Consider the following 23,313-nt stretch of genomic DNA (forward strand, 5'->3'; position numbering starts at 1 on the left):
TTTTCGCTGTCTTTGACTTTTGACACTTTGACTAAAATATGCCTCAGAGAGGACCCATTGGGGTTATATCTATTTGGGGTTCTTTGAGTTTCCTGGATCTTTCTCCCAAGACTTGGGACATTTTCACCTATCATTTCATTAAATACTTTTTCTGCACCTTTTCCCTTTTCTTCTTCTGGAATGTCCATAATGCAAATATTTGTTTAATTCCTTTGACTTTTTAATTCCTTTTTATTATTTATTTAATTTCATCTTTTTTTTTTTGTCTGTATTATTTCAAAATACCTGTCTTCAAGTTCAGAATTCTTTCTTCTGCTTGGTCTAGTCTAATGTTGAAGTTCTTAATTTTATTTTTTATTTCATTCATTGAGCTCTTCAGCTGTAGAATTTGTTTGGTTCTTTTTAAATGATATCTATCTCTGTTGAATTTCTCACTCAGATAATGAATTACTATTTTCATGATTTCACCAAATTGTCTGTATTTTCTTATATTTCACTGAATTTCCTTAGGATTATTATTTTGAATTCTTTTTCTGTCATTTCATATATTTCCTTATGATTGGGGTCTATTACTAGAGAATTATTGTGTTCCTTTAGGGGTCTCATGTTTCCTTGCTTTTTCATGTTTGATGTGTCCCTACACTGATTTCTACACATCTGATAAAACAGTCACCTCTTCCAATTTTATGGAGTAGGTTTAATAGGAAAAGACATTTATTTATATGGGTCTTGGGGTGTGGGTTCAATGCAGCACATTGGCTTTGGTTCTTGGTAGACACAGTAGTATAGTACCCAGTAGTTTCTTAAGCTGTAAGCCATACCAGTGACACTTACGAATGTCTCAGTGGTCTAAGCTTAAACAGTTTGTAGTGGTAGTGGTGCAGCTCTCCCAGGGGTGAGCTTGCTGAGATGTTTCTCAGATTGGGGGCATATGCCTGCACACAGTGGGTCAGCCTACTTGGGGTCTGGCTCACTGGTGTTGGGACCATAGGACTGTTACTCTGTCTAGGGGTACATGGTTTCCTCAGCCGGCCTGGGGGCATGCTTGCCAGGGGCAGCCTGTAGGGCTCTTTCTCAGGCCCAGAACATGGGTTCACAGCTGCTCAGCCAGCCTAGGAAGATATCTACCAGGGGTGGCCCATGGTGCTGTTTCTCATGCCTGGAACACAGGCACAAGTCTGCTCAGCTGGCTCTCTCCAGTCATTTTAAAGATTCTTTTTGTGTTTAGTGTTCTGCAATTGACATCAATACAGCTTGTTTTCATTTTATCTTGCTTGGAATTTTTTTGGCTTTTGTAACCTGAGGACTGATGCTTTTAATCAACTCTGAAAAACTGTCAACTATTGGAAAGAAATAGCAAAGGCAATGGGGAAGAATTGCTCTTCTCATTTTCTCTGTTATTTATCAAAATTTAATTAGATGTTATAATTTATCACTCTTTTTTTCAAGTCTTTTAATCTCTCTTTCATATTATTTATGTTTCTGCCTTTCCATGATACAATCTGAGTGCTTTTATCTGCTTTATTTTCTAGTTTATCAACTGTTTAGCTATGTCAAATCTGCTGTTTAATGTTTCTATTAAGTTTCTAATTTCAACTGTATTTTTCATTTGCAGAGATTCCATTTGGCTACTTATCAAAGCCTCTAGTCCTTTTTGAGAATCTTTCATCCTCTTTTCTTCAACATACTTCCAGTACTCTTATTTCTTTAAAAACATTGTGTTAATCATATGAAACTGCAGATAGTTACCAACTTTGACCTATAAAAATGGCAATTTCATATGATCTAATACTGTATAATCTGAATATAATCACAATATCTGCAATCTTTATGTGTTGGATTATGCCATTTTTGCTTTTTGCTGACTTATCCTCATGTTGTTTTGTTTTCTTATGTTTCTAGTGACTTTTGTTTTTAACTGGAAATTTTTGTGGTCTGTATTTAATGTGTGTTTCTCCAGAAAGAAGATGTGTTTGCTCCTTCCTGGTAGCTGGGGGCAGTACTGAAATAGAGAAAGTTTAAGTTGTTTGCTTGAATTTTTGGGCCACATGGGGTTTAGTGAGACACGCCAGCAAGAGTAGACTTAGAAATTGGAATTAGGAATTTTCTAGGGAGACTTTTTCTCCTTTCTTTCACTCTCTTAATAGTCAAAGACAAAACAATTATTTCCATCATCTCCTTCTCTGAAGCCTTTTCCCTCTACTCGTCTAATAATGGTATTGCTCTTCAGGAGTCTCTGAACTGACTGCCACTCTACTCAATTTTTTACCTGATACCCATATACATGGGTTTTTAAAATTCATGCCCTAGGCTACCCAGGATGGACAGACATCCTCTGAGAAAAGACTAATCTAAAACTAGTTTACTTTTCTGAATTCTCACTTTTCATTTTAAGGCCTCTAAAAATTTCCCTTACTTCCTTACCAGTTCAGTATTCTGCACCAGTGGGTATTGTTCTGGCTACATGACCAGAACAATATTTGGCTGTATGACCAGAACAAAACAGAAGTCCTAGTCTCTTTATCACTAGGTATAATATCCAGTTTCTTGAACAATATGAACTCAATGAGGTACCAATGGGAAATAATTTTACTTTCCCTTATGACATTTTGGGCAGACCCTTTAGCTTTCTAGTCACTTGAAATTTACTCCAGTTTAAAATTTAAATCCCATTTTATCTATTTTTTTCCCTTCTACCAGCTCTGTCTAGAGATACCTGGACAGGAACAGGGTGTGACCCACTCCCTCCTTTCCTCTCTCTCTCTCTGTCTTCCTCTCCAGTCTCCATGATGATGCTCCCTTGAGCCTCCAAGGATCACAGGGGTCCCAGAGGTGGGGAGGTGAGTGCTCCATGTATTTCTCCTTAAGCATCACACTACAATATGGGCCCTATTTGCCTTTTGGTGTGGGCTGCCCTATGCAGCCTCTTAGTCTCAAGAGGCAGACCAGTCTCATTTCACATACATCCACAAACACTAAGAGGGACCTGGCAAATGGCCCATGAACTTTTCTGTATTTTCCTCTCTGGCAGCAGAAGCAAGGATGAGCTATAGGTTCAACAGCTCAGCAAGAATCCAATCAGGGAGAAGGGTAAACAGCCTGCTTCTTGTGGGACCCCTAATCATCACCAGTGATTCCCCTGGAGCCCTCCTTATTTGGCTTAGTGGAAGGAAAAATTTAAATTTAGAAAGTGTTCTTTAGAAAACCTATAAGCTGTGACTCTATTATAGAGTGTCCTCTTTTGACTCCCGACCCACCCTCTATCCAACCTAGAAGTTTACTTTTATACCTGGATAAACATGGGAGATTTTAGACAATATTGATAGTCAACAAATGTCATCAAAGATAAGTTCAACAAATGTTTCTGTTATTAATTCTCATGAAAAATAATATTCTAGGGGCATATTATCTAATGAATATATAGGATAGATCACTGTAGAAAATCCTGAGCCAATGATATTGTTCTTGGATCTAGAAAATGAAGCCGTAGAACTTGAATTAAGTGTTGGAATTCAAGCTTTATAGAAAAATGACTTCAAATTTCCTGTGGCTGCAACTGACGGTAGAATTAGACTATTTGTACAAAACATGCCTTATTAAAGTCAATGTGTTTAAGGAGAACAAAGGCTATATAAATGACACAACAATACCTTCTAAATTTAGCTTTTAAAATTTTGTATATATAATACGTGGCATAATTATTTTAACATGCCAGTAACAACAATGTTTCGTGTTTAAAGCTTTTATCTGCTATCACTGTCTTCAGTAGAACAGAGTAACGAAATCAACTGCACAAGGAACGCAGCTGAAAACGAATGTTCTCCAAGCTCACAACGTGCATAGACTTTCTGTAAGAAGCATGACTTGGTTAGGGTCTTCCCAGCAGCACCCCATGCTGCCATTTTAGTGTATAGAATTCAGTGCTGCAACGATGATGCAATAAAATCCATAGCAATTGTTGCTATGGAGCATGAGGTCCACTGCGGTTTCCCAATTCCTTCTCTAAAAGAGTGTCAGTGACCCTGTGTCAGCTACACCAAATCTGGATTCTATTCTCTTCTCAAATTTTCTCTTAACCGAGACAGTATTTTTTAATAGAAATGTTTAAAAAGAAATTTTAGAGTACAATTAGGGGTTTCTATGGTGCATTTTGACTTTTAATAAATGGTCTGTCTTTTCCTTCCTTCATTCCACTTAGCATATTTCTTCTTCCAGGGGAAAAAGCAATCAAACAAGAAAAAATGTTGAAAAGATGAATTAATGTGGCATTTAGAGTAATATTTTAATGATACGAAGGCCAGAAACATCAGAGATATGCCTTTGCTTTCACAGTTATAAGTTGACAGGATTTCAAGAGGTTGTTACTAAAATGAATCTCATAAGGAGAAAAATTCATACATTTAAATAAAACATGGTACAGTGAAGTTATATTTGTTAAGGCAACCACAGCATAATCAATATTTAATTAAGCATTGTCATTTTCAGAGTTGACCCTACAAAAGCCACACTCTTCTTTCCATCAGTATTGGCTGCGCTACAAAAGTTTTTGGAAATCCTCTCTGAAAATAAACTTTTGAAATAGCTTTTAAGGACAACAAGAAAACTGACTTCATTTACCTAGAGTCACACATTATTTAAATCAAAATTGGCATTCCCCTGTTTGATTACCCACTTTAATCACCAAACTGACTTCAAATTATCTTTTGTAAAACAAAAGGAAAAAGAAAAAGGAAAGCTATTTTGATTGTGAAATGTTATACAAACAGAAAAGTGCTAAGAAGAAATACTATGGGAACAGTTTACATTATTATTTTCTAATCATGTTACCATGATTATGTTAAAAATTTTTTTTTCAACACTCTGGTAGTCTCTTGCGGGTACTGTCCCAATCACAATATACTCCTTGCCCCTTAGAGGTAAACAATAATCACTGCCCATCGCAAATTTGTTTAATATAGTTGCTGCCTTGGCATCCATTTTTAGGCCTAATACAAGTTAACCCAGATGTACTTCATCACTTTTGGCCTCATCTCCCTCACCCAAACCGGACACAGCCCATAGCTGCTGACCATGATAAAACCTAATGGTCAACACCAGAGTCAGGTAAATAAGCTGTCACCTTTGCATGCGTTTTCCTTAAACTAGCAAATCCACAATCCTCATGGCAAAGGGGGTAACATCCACGGGTCTTAATAAAGGCATCATCTGACAGGTGCTCTCTTGGATTGCCAAATGTCCCCAGGGCAAAAACAGCACCCAAAGCCACCATCATATCTATGGATGTTTATGTCAGCACGAATCTTGGCCCAGTAATTCCTTATTCTCTTTTTAACTCTCCAGTGACATAAAGTGAACTTTTTACCAGATTTTATAATTCTTCTCATTCAGACAATTGGTCTGAATAGGCTAGTCTACTATTCTCCAAAGCAGAATCTCCAAATCAATTTTGATTATATAAATGTATATAGGGTTATGAATTCATGGCTTTGCTTCTGCTGAGGATATTTAAACAAGTTCTAGAAGTTCTAAAAGCTCTTACTGGAGGAAAAAATCTGAAAAAAAGAATCAAAGCAATGGAAGCATTATTGAAATAAATATACCACTTCTCAAAGTGAATATCTGAAGACATTATTTTATGTATGTATAAATTCTGGCATGCTAATTAAGAATAAATTTTATAATTGATTTAATTTCATTACAAATGTGGAAATAATATGATTAGCTATGATATCTGAAAGCTATTTTAAACTACGTTAGATGTGGGCGAATAAGATTTATAACATTATTAAACAATTTAAGCTGAATGATTATTAAATAATTATACTACATAAGTTCATTAGTATAATTTGCTTTCAAAATTAATTTTATAATGTATATTTTTTCACGAAAACTTTGGAATAAAACCATAAACTTTTGCTTATTTCTTTTTTCAGTAAATAAATCTCAATTTTTCTAAAAAACCACTGTGTCATTTGATTTACAGTATAATGTGTTCAGTGTAATTTTGGCACTGTATTAGTTTTCTACAGCTGCTGTAACAAATCGCCACAAACTTTGTGGCTTAAAACAAGATAAATGTATTATGTCACAATTCTGGGGGCCAAAAGTCCACAATTGGTTTCACTGGGCCACAATCAAGGTGTTGGTAGGGCCATACTTCCTCTGGAGACGCTAGGGAAGCTTCTGGTGGCTGCTGGCATTCTTGGCTTCTGGCCACATCACTCTAATCTCTGCCACTGAGGCCATATGGCCTTCTGCTGTTCTGTCTATACCAAATTTTCCTCAGACTCTTATTTACAAGGATACATGTCATTGCATTTAGGGCCTACCCAGATGATCCAGGACCAGCGTATCCAACCTGTGACCCATGGGCCACAGGTAGCTCCGTATGCCTTTGAATGCAGCCTAACACAAATCCATAAACTTTCTTAAAACATTATGAGATTGTGTGTGTGTGTGTTGCGGGGGGAGGGCGGTGGTGATTTTTTTTTTTTCCTAGCTCATCAGCTATCGTTAGTGTTAGTGCATTTTTTGTGTGGCCCAAGACTATACTTCTTCCAATGTGGCCCACGGAAGCCAAAAGATTAGATATCCCAATCTAGAATAATCCACCCATATCAAGATCCTTAATGTAACCACACCTGCAAAGACCCTTTATCAACATAATGTTTACAAATGCAAAGAACTAGGAGCTGATATTTTTGGGGGCCACTCCCCAGCCCACAACATGCAGCCAACAAATTATCTCTATTTTGAGACACTTTTAAAGTTCTTCCTTCCAATGATAGAGAAGCAGAAGAGTAACAAAGACTAAGAATGCTGCTTAACTTTGGGCAATTATGAGGGAATTACTAATTTGGGTAATCCATTTATCTATTGGTAAGAAAAAGATAAAATTGGGATGAATGAACTGAAGCAAGAGGCAGGCAGGGAAGTTCATTATAAAAAATAAGAAGTTTCTAAAGGTCAAAGTTGTCCAAAGATGGAATGAGAGATGATGCCATCCACTACTGCAGGTTATTAAAACAGAGGCTGGTTCTTATTCTTTGGTTTTCTAATCTGGAAGTACCACAGTGCAATGGTCTGGATGTCTCCTCCAAAACTCATCTTGAAATTTAATTACCACTGTAACAGTATTAAGAGATGGGATCATTAATGAGTGATTAGATCATGAGGGTTCCACCCTCATGAATGAATTAATGCAGTTATCCTGGGAGTGGGTTAGTTATCCAAGGAGTAGGTTCCTGATAAAAGGCTGAGTTCACGCCCCTGTCCTCAGTTCACACATATGCTTTCACCTTCTGCTTTCCACCTTCCACCATGGGATATCCCTTGTTAGATGTTGGTACCATGCTCTTGGACTTCCCAGACCCTAGAACTGTAAGAAATAAGTTTCTCTACTCTTTCCCCAATCTGTGGCATTCTGTTACAGCAACAGAAAACAGACCGAGACACAATCTTAAGACAAAACTGGTGGCCTGGATTAACTCAGAGGTAGATTCAGTTAGAACATCTTGACAAAAAGTGAAAAGCATTAACTTCAGATAGGACTTTGTACATATCCTGTGAAGAATCACAGAAGATCAGAGCCAGAACAGACCACAAATATCAATTAATCCAAACCTGCCAATTAACAGATGAGAAAACTGAGGCCCAAAGAAGTTGATGACCAGGTCAAGGTCACACAGTGACCAGCTCAGGTCACATAGGCTGTTTGGAGCCCTAGACTCCAAACTGTATTGCCAAGAAACCATAAGAAAAATACTTTTAAATGTTTAGGTCAATATAAAGCTATTAAAAATAAATTTGTGCATCATGAAAAGGCAGAAATGTATTCATGAAAAAATATGTTGAGATTAGTAAAATAAAAATGCAGGTATGTACCTCAGATATTTTCTGAAAATTATTTGTACATGAAAATTCCATAAGGAAGAGCTAGGTGGGCATACATTTAATCAAATCCATTCCTCTACTATTTGTGAGACAGAGGTAGAATTGGAACTAATGCAGTGAAGGAACAGGGAGGCTGGTAGATTCATTATGAAAAAAGAAGTATCTCAAGTCAAAGTTGTCCAAAGATGGAATGAGAGATGATGACATCCATCACTGCAGATTGTTAAAACGGAGGTTGGAAAGCACTCTGTAGGGGTCTTACTCATTCCCAAATTCACACAGGATGTAGGAGATAAATCTGAGAAGTTGCTGAAAATAGAGGTTCCTGAGTCCAGACCCATGGGGATGTCCTGGGAATCTATTTTTAACAAGTTATGCAAGTGATTCTCATGTTCAGGGAGAACGTAGCAAACACCTTTAAGAAACTGCTGCAATCCAAGAGTCTATAATTTTGCACATGAGGTCATGGAAACAGGTTGCAATGGCAGTGAAGAATCCAGATTCCAGTCTTGTTTCTGTCCCTAACAAGCTGTGTGATTTTTGAGCACATTACATCATGTCTCTGAGACTCAATTTTCCTGACTGAAAGAATAAGTGAGACTAGATGTACCTTATGGCTCTTACATGCTAGAAATTCGTGTTTCTGAGGGTGGTCTGGGAGAAATCAATCTCTAAAGTCCCTGGAAAATTCTACATGACATTAAGGTGATGGAGAATTGTGCTGGAACAACTATCTATGACAGCTGGGCAAGGCTGCACAACCTGGCTGCTTTCCTGGGGCTGGTAGGCATTCTGCCCAGGATATGTCTATCATCTGCAGGGCAGGTGGGGCAGGGATAGAGCTGGCATGCTGAAGTTGGAAACTCTGAAGCTTCACCATCTTGGTTCCAGTGATCAACTTTGTTACCTACTTACTATTCAAAGACAGTCTGAGAAGGCTGGTCTGTGGTCCTGAAAAGGGATGGTAGGGTGACTCTGAAGTATCCTTTCTATGGGCACCTTGCTCAGAATCTTAAGCCTCTTGAAGATAAGACGGTTTGCCTGTGACTTCCCCTGCAAAGGCCAACGAGCCTTGGACTTTGATCTAATGTTGGGCTCTCCTATCTTCCATATTTCCTTTTCTCTCCAATTCTCTACCTAATTTTGCTTAGGGAACATTTATTTGCTAAACCCTACCTTTTATAGCTCTTGATTTTTCACTTTCTGAGAGAAGGACTGTATTCTTACAGCTATCTCTTGTGTTTGACCTTCTCCCAAACATATCCATCCCCTATCTCAGTGCATTTACTCCCAGGGCCAGCCTTCCTAATCCCAGCATCTCTAACCCACAGGTGATCCAATGGGCATCGCTTCTCCCTCATCATCCCAGCAAACTGTGAATTCACCTATGCGTTTGTCTTGATCTGAGCAGGAAAGATACTTTCCTTTACATATTGACAAGGAAATTGCAAACTCAAAATCATAGAAGATGGGGGGGAGGCGGTTAGCATGTTATTTCAAGGTTTGATAGCGGATAGACTAATACATGGCTTATAGATGAAGATGTGAAAACTGTAGTTCCCCGTCATGGCCCTGGAGTCCCCTGTCACTCAGGCTCTGACGACTCCCAAATCCATACATATCTTTTAAATAAAATGTTCTCCAGGACTTTGGTTCCTCACTTCCAAGCTTCTCTGAAACAGTGCTACCCAAAAACACCTTCAAAACCTCAAGCTTAGCATAATCAAGACTGATCTTCTGTCTTCTCTCCCAAAGCCATAACTTCCTCAAGTCCTTATATTGGGTAGAGGAACCTCCTTTACCCAATACAGGTTAGATCAATAAAGGTTACCTTTATTTTTATTCAATTTATTTATTTAAATTTATTAAAATTTTTATTAGATCATAAAGATGTAACCAATGAAGTAAGAGCAGACATTTGAAAGCCAGAAAGACAAAGAAGAGAAACAAGACGAGAAAAGGCTTTGCTTTCAGCACAGATGATCCAAACAGGTGCTTTCAGTACAGACTCTGGGTCCTGCAGGAATTCACCAGACAAATTTAATTTGTGAGATGGAAGGTCAAGAAATGCCTACCACCACTTGTGTCACTCTTCCAACTGGTAGACATCGACATCTTAGGAAGACTGCAAACGAACACACCACAAAGGCTGCTTTACAGGGACTCACGTGGACGAAATAACATCCCTTCAACTCTGATCGTTTTTTTTTTTCCTTTTTAAGATGGAGTTTCACTCTCATCTCCCAGGCTAGAGTGCAGTGGCATGATCTTGGCTCACTACAACCTCCACCTCCCAGGTTCAAGTGATTCTCCTGCCTCAGGCTCCCAAGTGGCTGGGATTATAGGCATCCGCCACCACGCCCAGCTAACCTTTGTATTTTTGGTAGAGATGGGATTTCACCATGTTGGCCAGGCTGGTCTTGAACTCCTGACCTCTGATCTTTTTGTGTCACTTGGTACAATAGTTCGCTTCAACGTCACCCGTGAATTCTGGAAAATTTTATATTTAATTCTGGAAAACTCTACCTCTCCCCTTACCTCTATCCTCATTACGCATAAATTCTTTTCCCAAAATTCATATTCCCCAGGTCTACAGTTTTTCTTTTTTTCAATTTTGACATTTTTGGTAAGTACATTCTTTTTCTAAAATGTTCTCTTTATGCTCTAAAACTTTCCATTTAGAGTTTCTTGTCCAGACTCATTTGATCCATTATAAAGACACACATCTGCATATTGCCATGTGTTTGTTGATTTATTTGGTGTAGGTCACTAACTGTTGCTTCTCTTATTGCCTGTGGGACAATCTGGACACATTGGTGAGTTTTGCAACTCAGTGTATTAACTAGAAGCATAGAGATGGGCCTTCTAGCAAGATACTACTTTTTATCCACATTATCCTCTGACTTTTACTACGCTGCTGAGAAAGGGTGACAAGCAGCTTCCTAGAGTTTCTAAGAGTGATGGAGTTTTGGATGCACTGGGATATGTTCATGAGTTCCTAATCAATATCATCTTTGGAAAGAAGCTTTCACCAGCAGACTGTCATCATCATGCTATTTGTCTCCATCTTCTTGCCTTCTTCCATTGGACTCACTTGCTGTTTATACAGCAAAATCACATGTAGCTATGGACAGTGTGTTATGCAGCAGTGCAAGAAATAAAGACACTGCTGATTAACCAGTGTTATAACGTCCATTATTCTTTCATCTTTACTTTCAATTTTTATTAAAGAACTGGGGTCCCAATTCAGAAGAGAAAAAGTTATCTCCCAGTTGTTGCTGTTGAAAGGGGAGCTCCAGTATTGAAGTATCTGCTGGTTTTTGATGGGAAACTGGCTATTTCTCAACTGGCTAGAAAGTCTGACGGAGGCTGCTGAACTGGTGTAAAGGCTGCAGTGTGGGCTAATTACAGCCCCATGTAGATACAGCCTCTCTCTCCACAGTAACAGGGTGGCCATGTATTAATGTATTTCCACTTTAAGTTCGGTACCAGTGGGTCTTAGTGACCTGGATTTTTTCTCTATGTAGCTTTCCACTCTAGTACTAGCAACTAGAGATAAACATGAGATTTGTTTTCTGTCCTGGGGCTTCACTGGTCTTACGAACCACCTCAACACCAGTCTAAGCTGTGCTGGCCTAGTGCAGGTCCTGGTACTGCTAAACAGTAGACACTGAGCTAGTGACTGGTCTGTGCAGTGGTTAAGTGGGTGAGAGTGTTGGCAAAATGAATTCTAACTGGATAGAAAAGTCTTCTGATGCTACCAGTTTCTGAGCTCATTGAGAACTCCATCTTATAAATGAGCTGTTTCTTTAGCTTTCTCCACTGACAAATGATGGTTAGGTTGTTTCAGGGCTCTTGTCAGTTACCACTCATCCATTTGTTTTTCAGATTCTTGAGTTTTGTTGCTATTGTCTCCTGTGTTGGGAGACTATTCTCCATGAGTCTTTCACATATTTGTACCTCTTGAGAGTGAGGCACTGATGGCCCTTTGTACTGGACCATCTTTTCAAAGATTTTTAAGGATATTTATTTCCCATGGTAGATTATTATAATAGTGGCTTCCAACTTTTAGATTATGCTTTTAAAATAAAAATCTTTTACTATAATTTTTGTGGGTTTTCAGAAGAAAAAAGTTAAATAAATGTATTCAATCCATGATATTAAGGTGTATCCATTTTGGATGAGTTACCCTGTGCTCTATTTCAAGTCAGCAGGTTCTGTCAATCATACTTTCCTCTGGTCTCTTGAACCCTACTGCTACCATCCTTACATGGGTGGCCCAGAGGGATAGATAGTGCTATTTACTAGCTGTGTGACCTTGGAAAACTAACTGAAGCTCTTGAACTAGCAATTTCCTATATTACATAGTGGAGAAAATAAGTTTCTATCCCATAGTTTTTGTTATTGTGGTGGTTTTGAGACAGAGTCTCACTCTGTCGCCTGGGCTGGAGTGTAGTGGCATGATCTTGGCTCACTGCAACTTCTGTTTCCTGAGTCCAAGTGATTCTCCTGCCTCAGCCTCTCAAGTAGCTGGGATTACAGGCATCCGCCACTACGCCCAGCTAGTTTTTTGTATTTTTAGTAGAGACAAGGTTTCACCATGGTGGCCAGGCTAGTCTTGAACTCCTGACCTCATGATATTTGTTTTTTTGAGACAAAGTCATACTCTCTCACCAGGCTGGAGTGGAGTGGTGCAATCTCAGCTCACTGCAACCTCTGTGTCCTATCGCACAGGGTTTTTATAAGGACTTAATGATGCATGGCTGTACAGCCATGGCTTCAGTTGATGCTGTGATTGTCGTTAATATGGCCTTCCTTATCTCCCACATACATTCCCTCATCTAGATTCCATAACTAGTCTCCACAGTCCTCATTTCTTCCTGCTTAATCTTCCGTACACGTCATGGATGTGATTTCCCTTGTATTTAAAACCTCTCATGGCAGCCCATCTGAACAGGGTGGATGCATTACCTTTGACATAAAGGTAGCCCTACCTTTGACACAAAGTCTACAAGTCAGTGTTCCTTTGTAATCTGTTATTAGGAGTAAGTGTTGTATCCTTTTCATTCCTGTGGCTGTTCTGCCAACAGGCTCCTCTTCTCAAACACATACACACATAAATGTGTTTTAAACTCCAACCATACAAGCAAGCTTATCTTTACTGAAACCTGGCATGTGTTTCATGTATTTGGGTCTATGAAAATTCTGTTTTCTCCACATGGAATGACTTTCTCTGGGTTTCTACTTATGTTTAAGTCTGAGTCTAAATTACCGTCTATGGTAGATTATTATGGTAATGCCCACCAATGAATCATGTCTCTTAATGTCAACATGACGCTGACATCCTACACCAGAAGGTGGAGTTGGTTTCTTCATTCTCTTCAATCCAGACTTTGTCTTGAGATTTGCCTTGAAGAACAAGATGTAGTGGACTTGACATAGTATGAGTTCTGGAGCCTAGGCTTTAAGAGGTCTTCCAGTTTTCATCCTCTCCTGCTTGAAACCCTAAGACCATGATGTGGTGAAGAAGCTCAGTCTAACCTATTGGAGGACACAATGTGACATGGAGAAGAACTGAGGCCCCAGTTAAGGGTAAGCATCAAGGCCAAACAAATGAGTGAGGCCACTGTAGACCCTCCAGCCTCAAATGAACCATCAGATGACTATGGCCTCATTGCCAAGACCAGCAGAACAGCCCAGATTGCCAAATCATGGAATCATAATCATAAGAAACAAAAAATCATTGTAGTTATAAGCAATTATAGTTTGTGGTAGTTTGTTATGCAGCAATAGATATAACTAATGTACCTTCTCAGAAAAATATTCTAGACATACCCAAGAAAAATTCATGATTCTCTCTCCCGGGCTCAAATGGCATTTTGTCCATTCTTCTATTACAGCACATAGCTCATATAATCATTGGTCTACCTGTGTCTGTTTCTCTCACTAGATTAATAGCTTTTTAAGAGCTGGGGTCATTTCTTTCTTCATCTTTATATCATCTATGACTACTCTACAGCCTGGCACATAGAAATAGTAGGCATTTATTACTCAAGTCATAAACTCATCATCTCCTACTGAAACCGTTTCACTTGCCCTCTTGGACTCATGGTGAATCATATGGAAAATCAGTTAATATTCCTTTCATCTTCTCGTTCTTCCCCAGTGGCCCTGCTTCCCTGCAGCCCTCTTAGGTGGTGGCTATTTTCTCTCCCACACTTTATATACCATGGGGCTTACAGGTAGATCAGTGACTGTCGCGCTTCTAATGGCTACTTTCAGATTATCTTCATCCCCTCCCTCTTCTCTAAAACACATTGATCTTTGACTCCCTGAACATCTGATTAAACTACTTGTACCTCTTATTGTGAAAGTCATCTACTGATCCCTGGTCCTTTGCTTTTCATTCCATAAAGATTTTAACTCACAATAACCTTCTCTAACATTCCCCTAGTAGTGATTTCAATATTCACACAGCTCAGTCTTCCAGTTTCATAGCCTCTCGGTTCCTTAACCTTCTCTCCTCCAAAAATCTTCCCCTATATCCCATTTCAGTCCTTTGTTCCTATGGTTATACCTTAGATTTTTGTCCTTGCCAATAATCACAATATTTCCAGAACCTCAATTTCAAACATGCCACCATCCAATCACCACCTCCTATAGTTTTAGCTCTCTTACTCTTGCCTCTAAAAGCTCCAAAATTCCTGTCACTTGACTTACAATTTATTGTAATTACTACTCTTCATAGTCCCTCACCCATCTCACATTGTCATTTTCATCCTTACTCAACTAAATGTAATGGCCAATCATTTTAGTTACTCTGCCTCTATTTTGACCTATTATACCCTCAAACTTGCTATAACATCAATTAAGTTCACTTTCTACCTCAGCCATGCCCAAATCCACAGAGGCAAATGTGGATGGGGAAATAATTATCTGTCTTTAAATTCAAAAATATTAATCATCCTAAGAAGGTCACATTTGTGCAAAAATACATTCTCACACTGCTATAAAGAACTACTGTCAGAGACTGGGTGATTTATTTTAAAAAGAAGTTTGAGTGACTCACAGTTCCACATGGCTGGGATACCTCAGGAAACTTACAATCATGGCAAAAAGGGAAGCAGGCATGTCTTACATGGCAGCAGGCAAGAGAGAGTATGTGAAGGAGGAAGTGTCGAACACTTATAGAAACCATCAGATCTCATGAGAACTTACTCACTATCATGAGAACAGCATGGAGGAAACTACCCCCATGATCCAATCACCTCCCACCAGGTCTCGCCCTCAACATGTGGGATTATGAGGATTACAATTTGAGGTAAGATCTGGGTGGGGACACAGAGCCAAACCATATCAGTCACAATCAAAGTTCCATTTCCCTAGTCCACTCTATCTCTCCTCTCCTAGTTGACTATTTTATAACTTATGATCTCTCCTCAAACTTGCAAAATCTCTACCACTTTTGCTTTCCATATTACTAGGAACGCAGAGACAATGAGAAGTTCTATAAGCTCCTATCAACTCCCATCACATCTGCCCACTTATTTGTACCTGTGTGCATCTATTATGCCTCCTTTCTTCTTTCTATAAATTGCATGTGTTTCTATCTGAAGCTACTCACCTGTAGGTATATTAGATTCAACCCTCTCTTATCTATTCATTGATATCACTCCTTCAACTTTTTCCATTCTCTTGCATCATCTCCCCCTCTCTACTGAGTCATTTCTAGAATACAAACATATTATCTTTTTATTAAGTTAAAAATCTACCTGTTCTGACCTAATGAGCCCCTCTAGACCTGAATTCATTTTACAAAGGAAACTCCTTCCAAGATTAACTATCTTTCCATCTCAAATCACTCTCCTTGTACTCAGACTTTAACACATTCCAATAAGGATTTTTGTCCCCAATGTTTCACAGAATGTGCCCTTACCAAGGTCAGCAATGAATTCAGTGTTGCTAAATTCAGTGACCAATTCTCAGCCCTTAGCTTATCAGCATAGCTATAGTAGGTCACTCCATTCTTCCTTAAAATACTTTCTAGAAAAGTTGGCTTCCAAGAAATTAAATCCTCTTGATTTTTCCTCCTTGTCCCCAGCTACTTGTTGTCAATTTATTTTGCTGTTTTCTCCATCTCTCCCTCACATCTGTAGATTGGAGTACCCTATGTTTTAGGACTAGGACTGTGTGTTCTATCTATACTCACTCCCTTGCAACTTCATTATTCCCATGGCTGTAAATACTGTCTCCATGCTGATGGCTTATGAACTCAGCTCAAACACTCCCTTAAAATCCAAATCCACATACTCAAATACCTACTTGTCACCTTCAACTGAATGTCTAATGGGTCACTAAAATTGATCTGTCTAAAATTTATCTTTTGATTTCTTATCCTTCAGCTAACAACTGCCCCCCCCCCGAGGCCACATCATAGTCTTCCCCATTGAAATTAATAGCAACTCCATTTTTTCAGTTGCTCATGCCAAAAAGTGTGGATCATGGCTAATTCCTTTTTTTCCTCTCACATTCTATATCTGATCAATCCCCTAATACTGTCTGTTCTACTGTATTAGTCTGTTCTCATGCTGTTAATAAGAACATACCTGAGATAGGGAGATGAAGGAAAGAGGTTTAATTGACTGACAGTTTAGTATGACTGGGAAGGCCTCAGGAAACTTACGATCATGCCATAAGGGAAAGCAAACACATCCTTCTTCACATGGCAGCAGCTAGGAGAAGTGCAGAGCGAGGTGGGGGAAAGGCCCCTTAAAATAACTATCAGATCTCATGAGAACCCACTGACTATCATGAGACCAGCATGGAGGTAACCAACCCATGATTCAATTACCTCCCACTGAGTCCCTTCCAAGACATGTGGGGACTATGGGAGCTAAAATTCAAGATGAGATTTGGGTAGGGACACAGCCAAACAATATAATTCCACCCCTAGCCCCTCCAAACTCTCATGTCATCACATTTCAAAATGCAATCATGCTTTCCCAACAGTCCCCCAAACTTTTAACTCATTCCAGCATTAAACCAAAAGTCCAAGTCCCAAATCTCAGCTGAGACAAGGCAAGTCCCTTCTGCCTATGAGCCTGTAAAATCAAAAGCAAGTTATTTACTTTCTACATGCAATGTGGGTGCAGGCATTGAGTAAATACAACTGTTCCAAATGGGAAAAGCTGGCCAAAACAAAGGGGCTACAGGCCCCATGCAAGTCTGAAATCCAATAGGTCACTAGTTAAAGCTCTGAAATAATCGCCTTTGACTTTATGTCTCACATCCAGGATGTGCTGATGCAAGAGGTGGGCTTCCACTATCTTGGGCAGCTCTGCTTCTGTAATTTGCAGGCTATACCCCCCCTCCTGGCTGCTTTCATAGCTGGCATTGAGTGTCTGCAGTTTTTTCAGTTGCACAGTGCAAGCTATTGGTGGACCTACCATTCTTGGGTCTGGAGGACAGTGGCCTTCTTCTTACAGCTCCACTAGGCGGTGCCCTAGTGGGGACTCTGTGTGGGGGCTCCAACCCCACATTTCCCTTCTGCACTGCCCTAGCAGAGGTTTTCCATGAGGGCTCCAACCCTGCAGTATACCTCTGCCTGAACATTCAGATGTTTGTATACATCCTCTGAAATCTAGGTGGAGGTTCCCAAATCTCAATTCTTGTCTTCTGTGCACCCATACGACAAACACCATGTGGAAGCTGCCAAGGCTGGAGGCTTGCAGTCTTTGAAACCATGGTCTGAGCAGTACCTTGGTCCTTTTTAGCTATGGCTGAAGCAGCTGGGACACAGGGTACTAAGTTCCTAGGCTGCACACAGTAGAGGGGACCTAGACCCAGTCCAGAAAACCACTTTTTCCTCTTAGACCTCTGGGCCTGTGATGGGAGGGGCTGCCTTGAAGGTCTGTGACATGCCCTAGAGACATTTTCCCCACTGTCTTGGCAATTAACATTTGGCTCCTCCTTACTTATGCAAATTTCTGCAGCCAGCTTGAATTTCTCCTTAGAAAATGTTTTTTTCTTTCCTACTGGTTCATCAGTCTGCAAATTTTCCAAACTGTTTTCTCTCTTGTGTCCACAGGTGTCAAGTATCACCTCTTGAACACTTTCCACTTCTACATTCTTTGACAGATACCCTAAATCATCTCTCTCAAGTTGAAAGTTCCTCAATTCTCTAGGGCAGGGGGAAAATGCTACCAGACTCTTTGCTACAGCATAATGAGAGTCACCTTTGATCCAGTTCCTAACAAATTCCTCATCTCATCTTCATCTGAGACCACCTCAGCCTGGACTTCATTGTCCATATAATTATTAGTACTTTGGTCAAAGCCATTCAACAAGTCTCTAGGAAGTTCCAAACTTTCCCACATTTTCTTGTATTTTTCTGAGCCCTTCAAACTGTTCTAACCTCTGCCTGTCACCCAGTCCAAAGACGCTTCCATATTTTTTTTTTTGAGACAGGGTCTCACAGACTGAATTGGTGCAATCTCAGCTCACCGCAACTTCTGCCACCCAGGCTCAAGTGATTCTCCTGCCTCAGCCTCCCAAGTAGCTGAGATTACAGCTGTGTGCCACTACCATTGGCTAATTTTTGTATTTTTAGTAGAGATGGGGTTTCACTATGTTGGCCAGGCTGGACTTGAACTCCTGACCTCAAATGATCCATCTGCCATGGCCTCCCAAAGTGCTGAGATTACAGGCATGAGCCACCATGCCTGGCAGCTTCCACATTTTCAAGTACCTTTACATCCATGCCCCACTCTCTTGTACCAATTTACTGTATTAATCAATTCTCATGTTGCTAATAAAGACATACCCAAGACTGGGTGATTTATAAAGGACACAGGTTTAATTGACTTATAGTCCAACATGACTGGGGAGGCCTCAGGAAACTTAAAATCCATGGCAGAAGGGGAAGCAAATATATCCTTCTTCACATAAAAGCAGCAAGGAGAAACGCAGAGCAAAGATGGGGGAAAGCCCCTTATGAAACCATCAGATCTCGTTTGAACTCACTCACTATCATGAGAACAGCATAGAGGTAACCATCCCTTCCATGATATGTGGGAATTATGGGGACTGTTATATAACTCAAGATGAGATTTGGGTGAGGACACAGCCAAACCATATCATCTACCTTCAGAATTGAATCAGAATCTGACTACTTCACACATCTCCAGTGCTAATAGCTTAGTGTATTAGGCCATTATCACACTGCTATGAAGAATACTTTAAGACTGGCTAATTTATAAAGGAAAGAGGATTTATTGACTCACAGTTTCAGATGGCTGGGAGGCCTTAGGAAACTTACAATCCTGGCAGAAGGTAGAGGGGAAACAAGGCATGTCTTACATGACAGCAGGAGAGAGAGAGAGAGCAAGGGGAAATGCCACACTTTTAAACCATCAGATCTTGTGTGAACTCACTTGCTATCAAGAGAACAGCATGGGGGAACCACTCCCATGATCTAATCATCTACCACCAGGTCCCTCCCTTGACATATGGAGATTATAATTTAAGATGAGATTTGGGTGGGGACACAGAGCCAAACCATATCACCTAGTCTGAGTCACCATTTTCATAATAGCCTCCTATCTGGCACCAAAAATCCTCAATCCCCCAGGGAATTCTGAATACAATAGAGTGATCTCATTGAAAGGTAAGTCAGAGCATGTCAGGCCATGTGCAAAATCCTGCAGTGGTAAGAGGCTAAGTGATCTAGCTCACCATTCTCATGTGGCGTCATCCCTGCTCTCCTTATTTTCTTGACTCTATTTTAGCTGCCCTGGCTCCTCCTCACAGATCCTCAATGCTCTACGAAGTCTCCCGACTTGGGCACTGAGCTCTGGCTGTCTGGGATGTTATTTCCTTCAATATCCATATGATTCAATCCCTCATCTCCTTTCCATCTTTACTCAAATGTCATCTTCTCAAGGAGCTCTTCCTTGAATACCTATTCCAAGATTGCAACATTCAAAACTTCCCATCCTTTTTGTGTATTTTATTTTTTCTCCTTGGCCTTTATCACTACCTAAAATTCTGCAAGTTTTCCTTACTTATTTCTTCCTCTACCAGAATATAAATTCCACAAGGGTAGAATTTTTTATCTGTTTCATTTACTTCTGAATCTCAAGTCCTTAACAATGCTTTGAGAATAGTTAATATTCAATAAATATCTAAATGAATAAATAAAAAATGAACTACTGAGCATATTGTAAAAAGAACCAGAGGAAATTTTAGAAATAAAAAATAATTGAAATTACATACCTAAAACCTGGATTAAAGGGATAATTAGTTTTCAAAGAAAGACAGGATATCAACAAAAGGGAGATATTTCATGGCTCATTTATGAGGCTAGCATAAATTTGATACCCAAACCAGCAACTATGGTAAGAAAAACAACAGACCAATGTGGCCCATGAAATAGATACAAAAATCTTAAACAACCTTATTGAACAAAATCTAGCCATGTGAAAATGATATAGTAAAATTACATACATATATGTATAATATATATAGTAAAATTCCATTTACATAAACTTTTAAATTAGAAAACACTAACAATACAAGTATTCTTCATTACCCAAATCTATTTGGGATCGATTTTGGACCGAATGTGTCTCCTCCAAATTTATATGTTGAAATCTAATCCCCAATGGCATTAGGAGGTCTTTGGGGGGTTTATGAAGGAGCACCCCTCATGAATGGAATTATTACCTTATACTGAGAGGCCAGAGAGCTTTCTAGCTCTTTCCACAAAATGAGGATACTACAAAAGTCAGCAGTCTACAACCTGGAATGGGCTCTTACTAGAACTCATGATGGCTAACTGATCTCGGACTTCCAGCCTCCAGAACTGTGAGACATAAATTTCTATTCTTTATAAGCCAACCAGTGTAAGGTGCTTTGTTCTAGCAGCCTGAGCTGAGTAAGACAGAACCTTAGTTCAAACAGTGACAGTCTCAATAATGAGTTGGGATACTTATGAGTGCTTGAACTGGGTCTATTTTTTAAGTTAATATACAGTAATACTGACTGTGTGTATGTGTGTGTGTGTGTGTGTGTGTGTGTGCGCGCGCGCGCAAGCGCATGTGCGCGTGCACATCCTGTTCCATGAATTTTTGTTGTTGTTGTTGAGACAGAGTCTTGCTCTATAAGCCTAGGCTGGAGTGTAGTGGCACAATTTTGGCTCACTGCAGCCTCTACCTCTCCCAGGTTCAAGTGATTCTCCTGCCTCAGCCTCCCAAGTAGGTGGGACTACAGACACATACCACCACAGCCAACTAATGTTTGTATTTTTTAGTAAAGTTGGCGTTTTGCCATGTTGGCTAGGGTGGTTTCAATCTCCTGATCTCAGGTGATCCACCCCACTCAGCCTCCTAAAGCGCTGAGACTACAGGCATGAGCCATCATGCCCAGCCTGTTCCATGAATTTTGGCCTGCAGAGACAGTCATGTTTCCATCACCACAATCAGTACATGGAAATGTTCTATGGTCTTATAAAACTCCCTCTTGCTGTTTTTTGTAGCCACACTTGCCCTGCAACTGCCAGTCTATGAAAATCACTGATCTATTCTCTATCACTGTAGTTTTGTGATGTACAGAATGTTGTATACATGAAAGCACAGAGCATGTAACCTTTGAGACTGGCTTCTGTCACTCAGAAAAATGACCTAGAGATTAATCCAGGTTGCTGCTGGTATCAACAGTTCCCTGGCTTTATTGCTGAGTATGGAGAGACCACAGTTTGTTTATCCATTTACCCCATTCATTGAAGGATGTTTGGCTTCTTTTCAGTCTTTGGAGATTATGAATAAAATTGCTATATTCTTCAGTATACTTCAAAAACAAGTTGCTATAAACACATACAAGTTTTTGGGTAAACACAAGTTTTCATTTCTCTTGGATGAATACTCAAGAGTGGGACTGCTGGCTCGTATGGTAATAATATGTTTAACTTTGTAAGAAAATGCCAAACTATTTCCCAAAGTAGCTGCACAATTTTGCATTCCTATTAGCAATATGTGAGAGTTCCAGTTGCTTCACATCCTCACCAGCACTTGCTACTATCAATATTTTTATTTTTAGCCATTCTAAAATGTATATAGTGAAAACTATGTCCTTCTGGTTACTGAATTTTGAAAAGCATATAGGCAGATTAAGAGATTTATCTCAAATGTTATCTTAATTTATTTGGTTACTTGTTTGGATAGCAAAAGATACATGCCTAGGTAGTAATACTATGAAGAAAACAATGAATTGATTAGTATATGAGCAGACAGTGTTTAGGGAAGTGGATGCAATACAGTAGATGCACAAGGGGTCTCTAAGATATTGATAATATGTTCTTTATAAGGCAGGATGGTAGACAGATGTGATGTGTTTATTGTTCTTGAACTGCCCATGTGTTTGATATATTTCACAACACAACATTTTAAAAGAAAGATGAACACATAAAACACAATACAAGGAATGAAAAATATTTTAAAACCTCTCTTTCAGGACTTCAAGTACGGTGAGTTAAAAAAAAGGAAAATAAAAGAATTTTGTAGAATTTGAACATAACACTTTCTTTTTTTTTTTAGGTACAAGTTTTAATTGGATCATTTTTTGGTCCAGTTACCTTAGATTCATCATATGCTTTTACTCCTGCACGATTAGTCAGTGTAGTTATTCAGTACCTCATCTATAAACCGCACTGTGTCACTGCTGTGGCTAGTGCTAACAAAATGTAAAGTATGTCCTTCGTTCTCAAGGATCTTATAAAGTAACTGAGCAAACAAAACTAATAACCTGAAGTATATCATATCATACCACTGTTAAAATCTTTCACTGAGTCTCTATTATAATTAGCATGCTGTGTTCAATAAGGCTTCTTTCATTCCCCATCCCATCCACTTAGCATGTTTTTTTTTTTTTTTTTTTTTGAGACACAGTCTTGCTCTGTCACACACTTTCTTAAAAACCTGTTTAAACTTAATTTCTTTAATATTTCGGTGCTTGTGTTTATCCCACAGGCAAAGTTGCTAATGGGCCACTTTATCAATGGGCTTATTTATTTCCAGAGGCCTCAATCTACATGCACTCGAAGGGCTGGTCATGGTAAAGTCATTCTAAATGATAGGCAACAAGTAGCTTCTTCCTAGACCTAAGAACTAAGACTGAGTCAAGAAACATTCAGACGTCCCATCAGGCCACAATCTAGACTTATAACTCTTTGGTAGTTCTGATTGTTACCAGCCCCGGAAGGAGGTGTTACCTGTGACAACACTGGGGATTTTGGAGAGAAAGCTCTTGACTGTTCTGATGGGTACACCCCCTGTCTTGTCATCTTGCATCTTTGTAATGATGTCTTCAATCTGAAAGAGGTTCAAAAAAGAAGTGTTATTTTCTCCCATAATGTAATCGTAAATG

General features: G+C 39.4%; 1 protein-coding gene across 10 annotated transcripts in view; it reads right to left on the reverse strand.

Moving 5' to 3' along the window:
* Positions 1–23,313, reverse strand: part of RGS6 (regulator of G protein signaling 6) — a 640,379-nt gene that overhangs the window by 188,275 nt on the left and 428,791 nt on the right. For all 10 annotated transcript variants that reach the window (XM_037738572.1, XM_037738569.1, XM_017528742.2 and 7 more), the window contains exon 3: positions 23,159–23,258. In XM_037738572.1, coding sequence (XP_037594500.1) covers positions 23,159–23,258 — 100 coding nt within the window. The remainder of the gene's footprint in view (positions 1–23,158; positions 23,259–23,313) is intronic.

This window comes from Cebus imitator, unplaced genomic scaffold, assembly GCF_001604975.1.
Source record: "Cebus imitator isolate Cc_AM_T3 unplaced genomic scaffold, Cebus_imitator-1.0 Scaffold54, whole genome shotgun sequence".
Lineage (NCBI taxonomy): Eukaryota > Metazoa > Chordata > Mammalia > Primates > Cebidae > Cebus > Cebus imitator.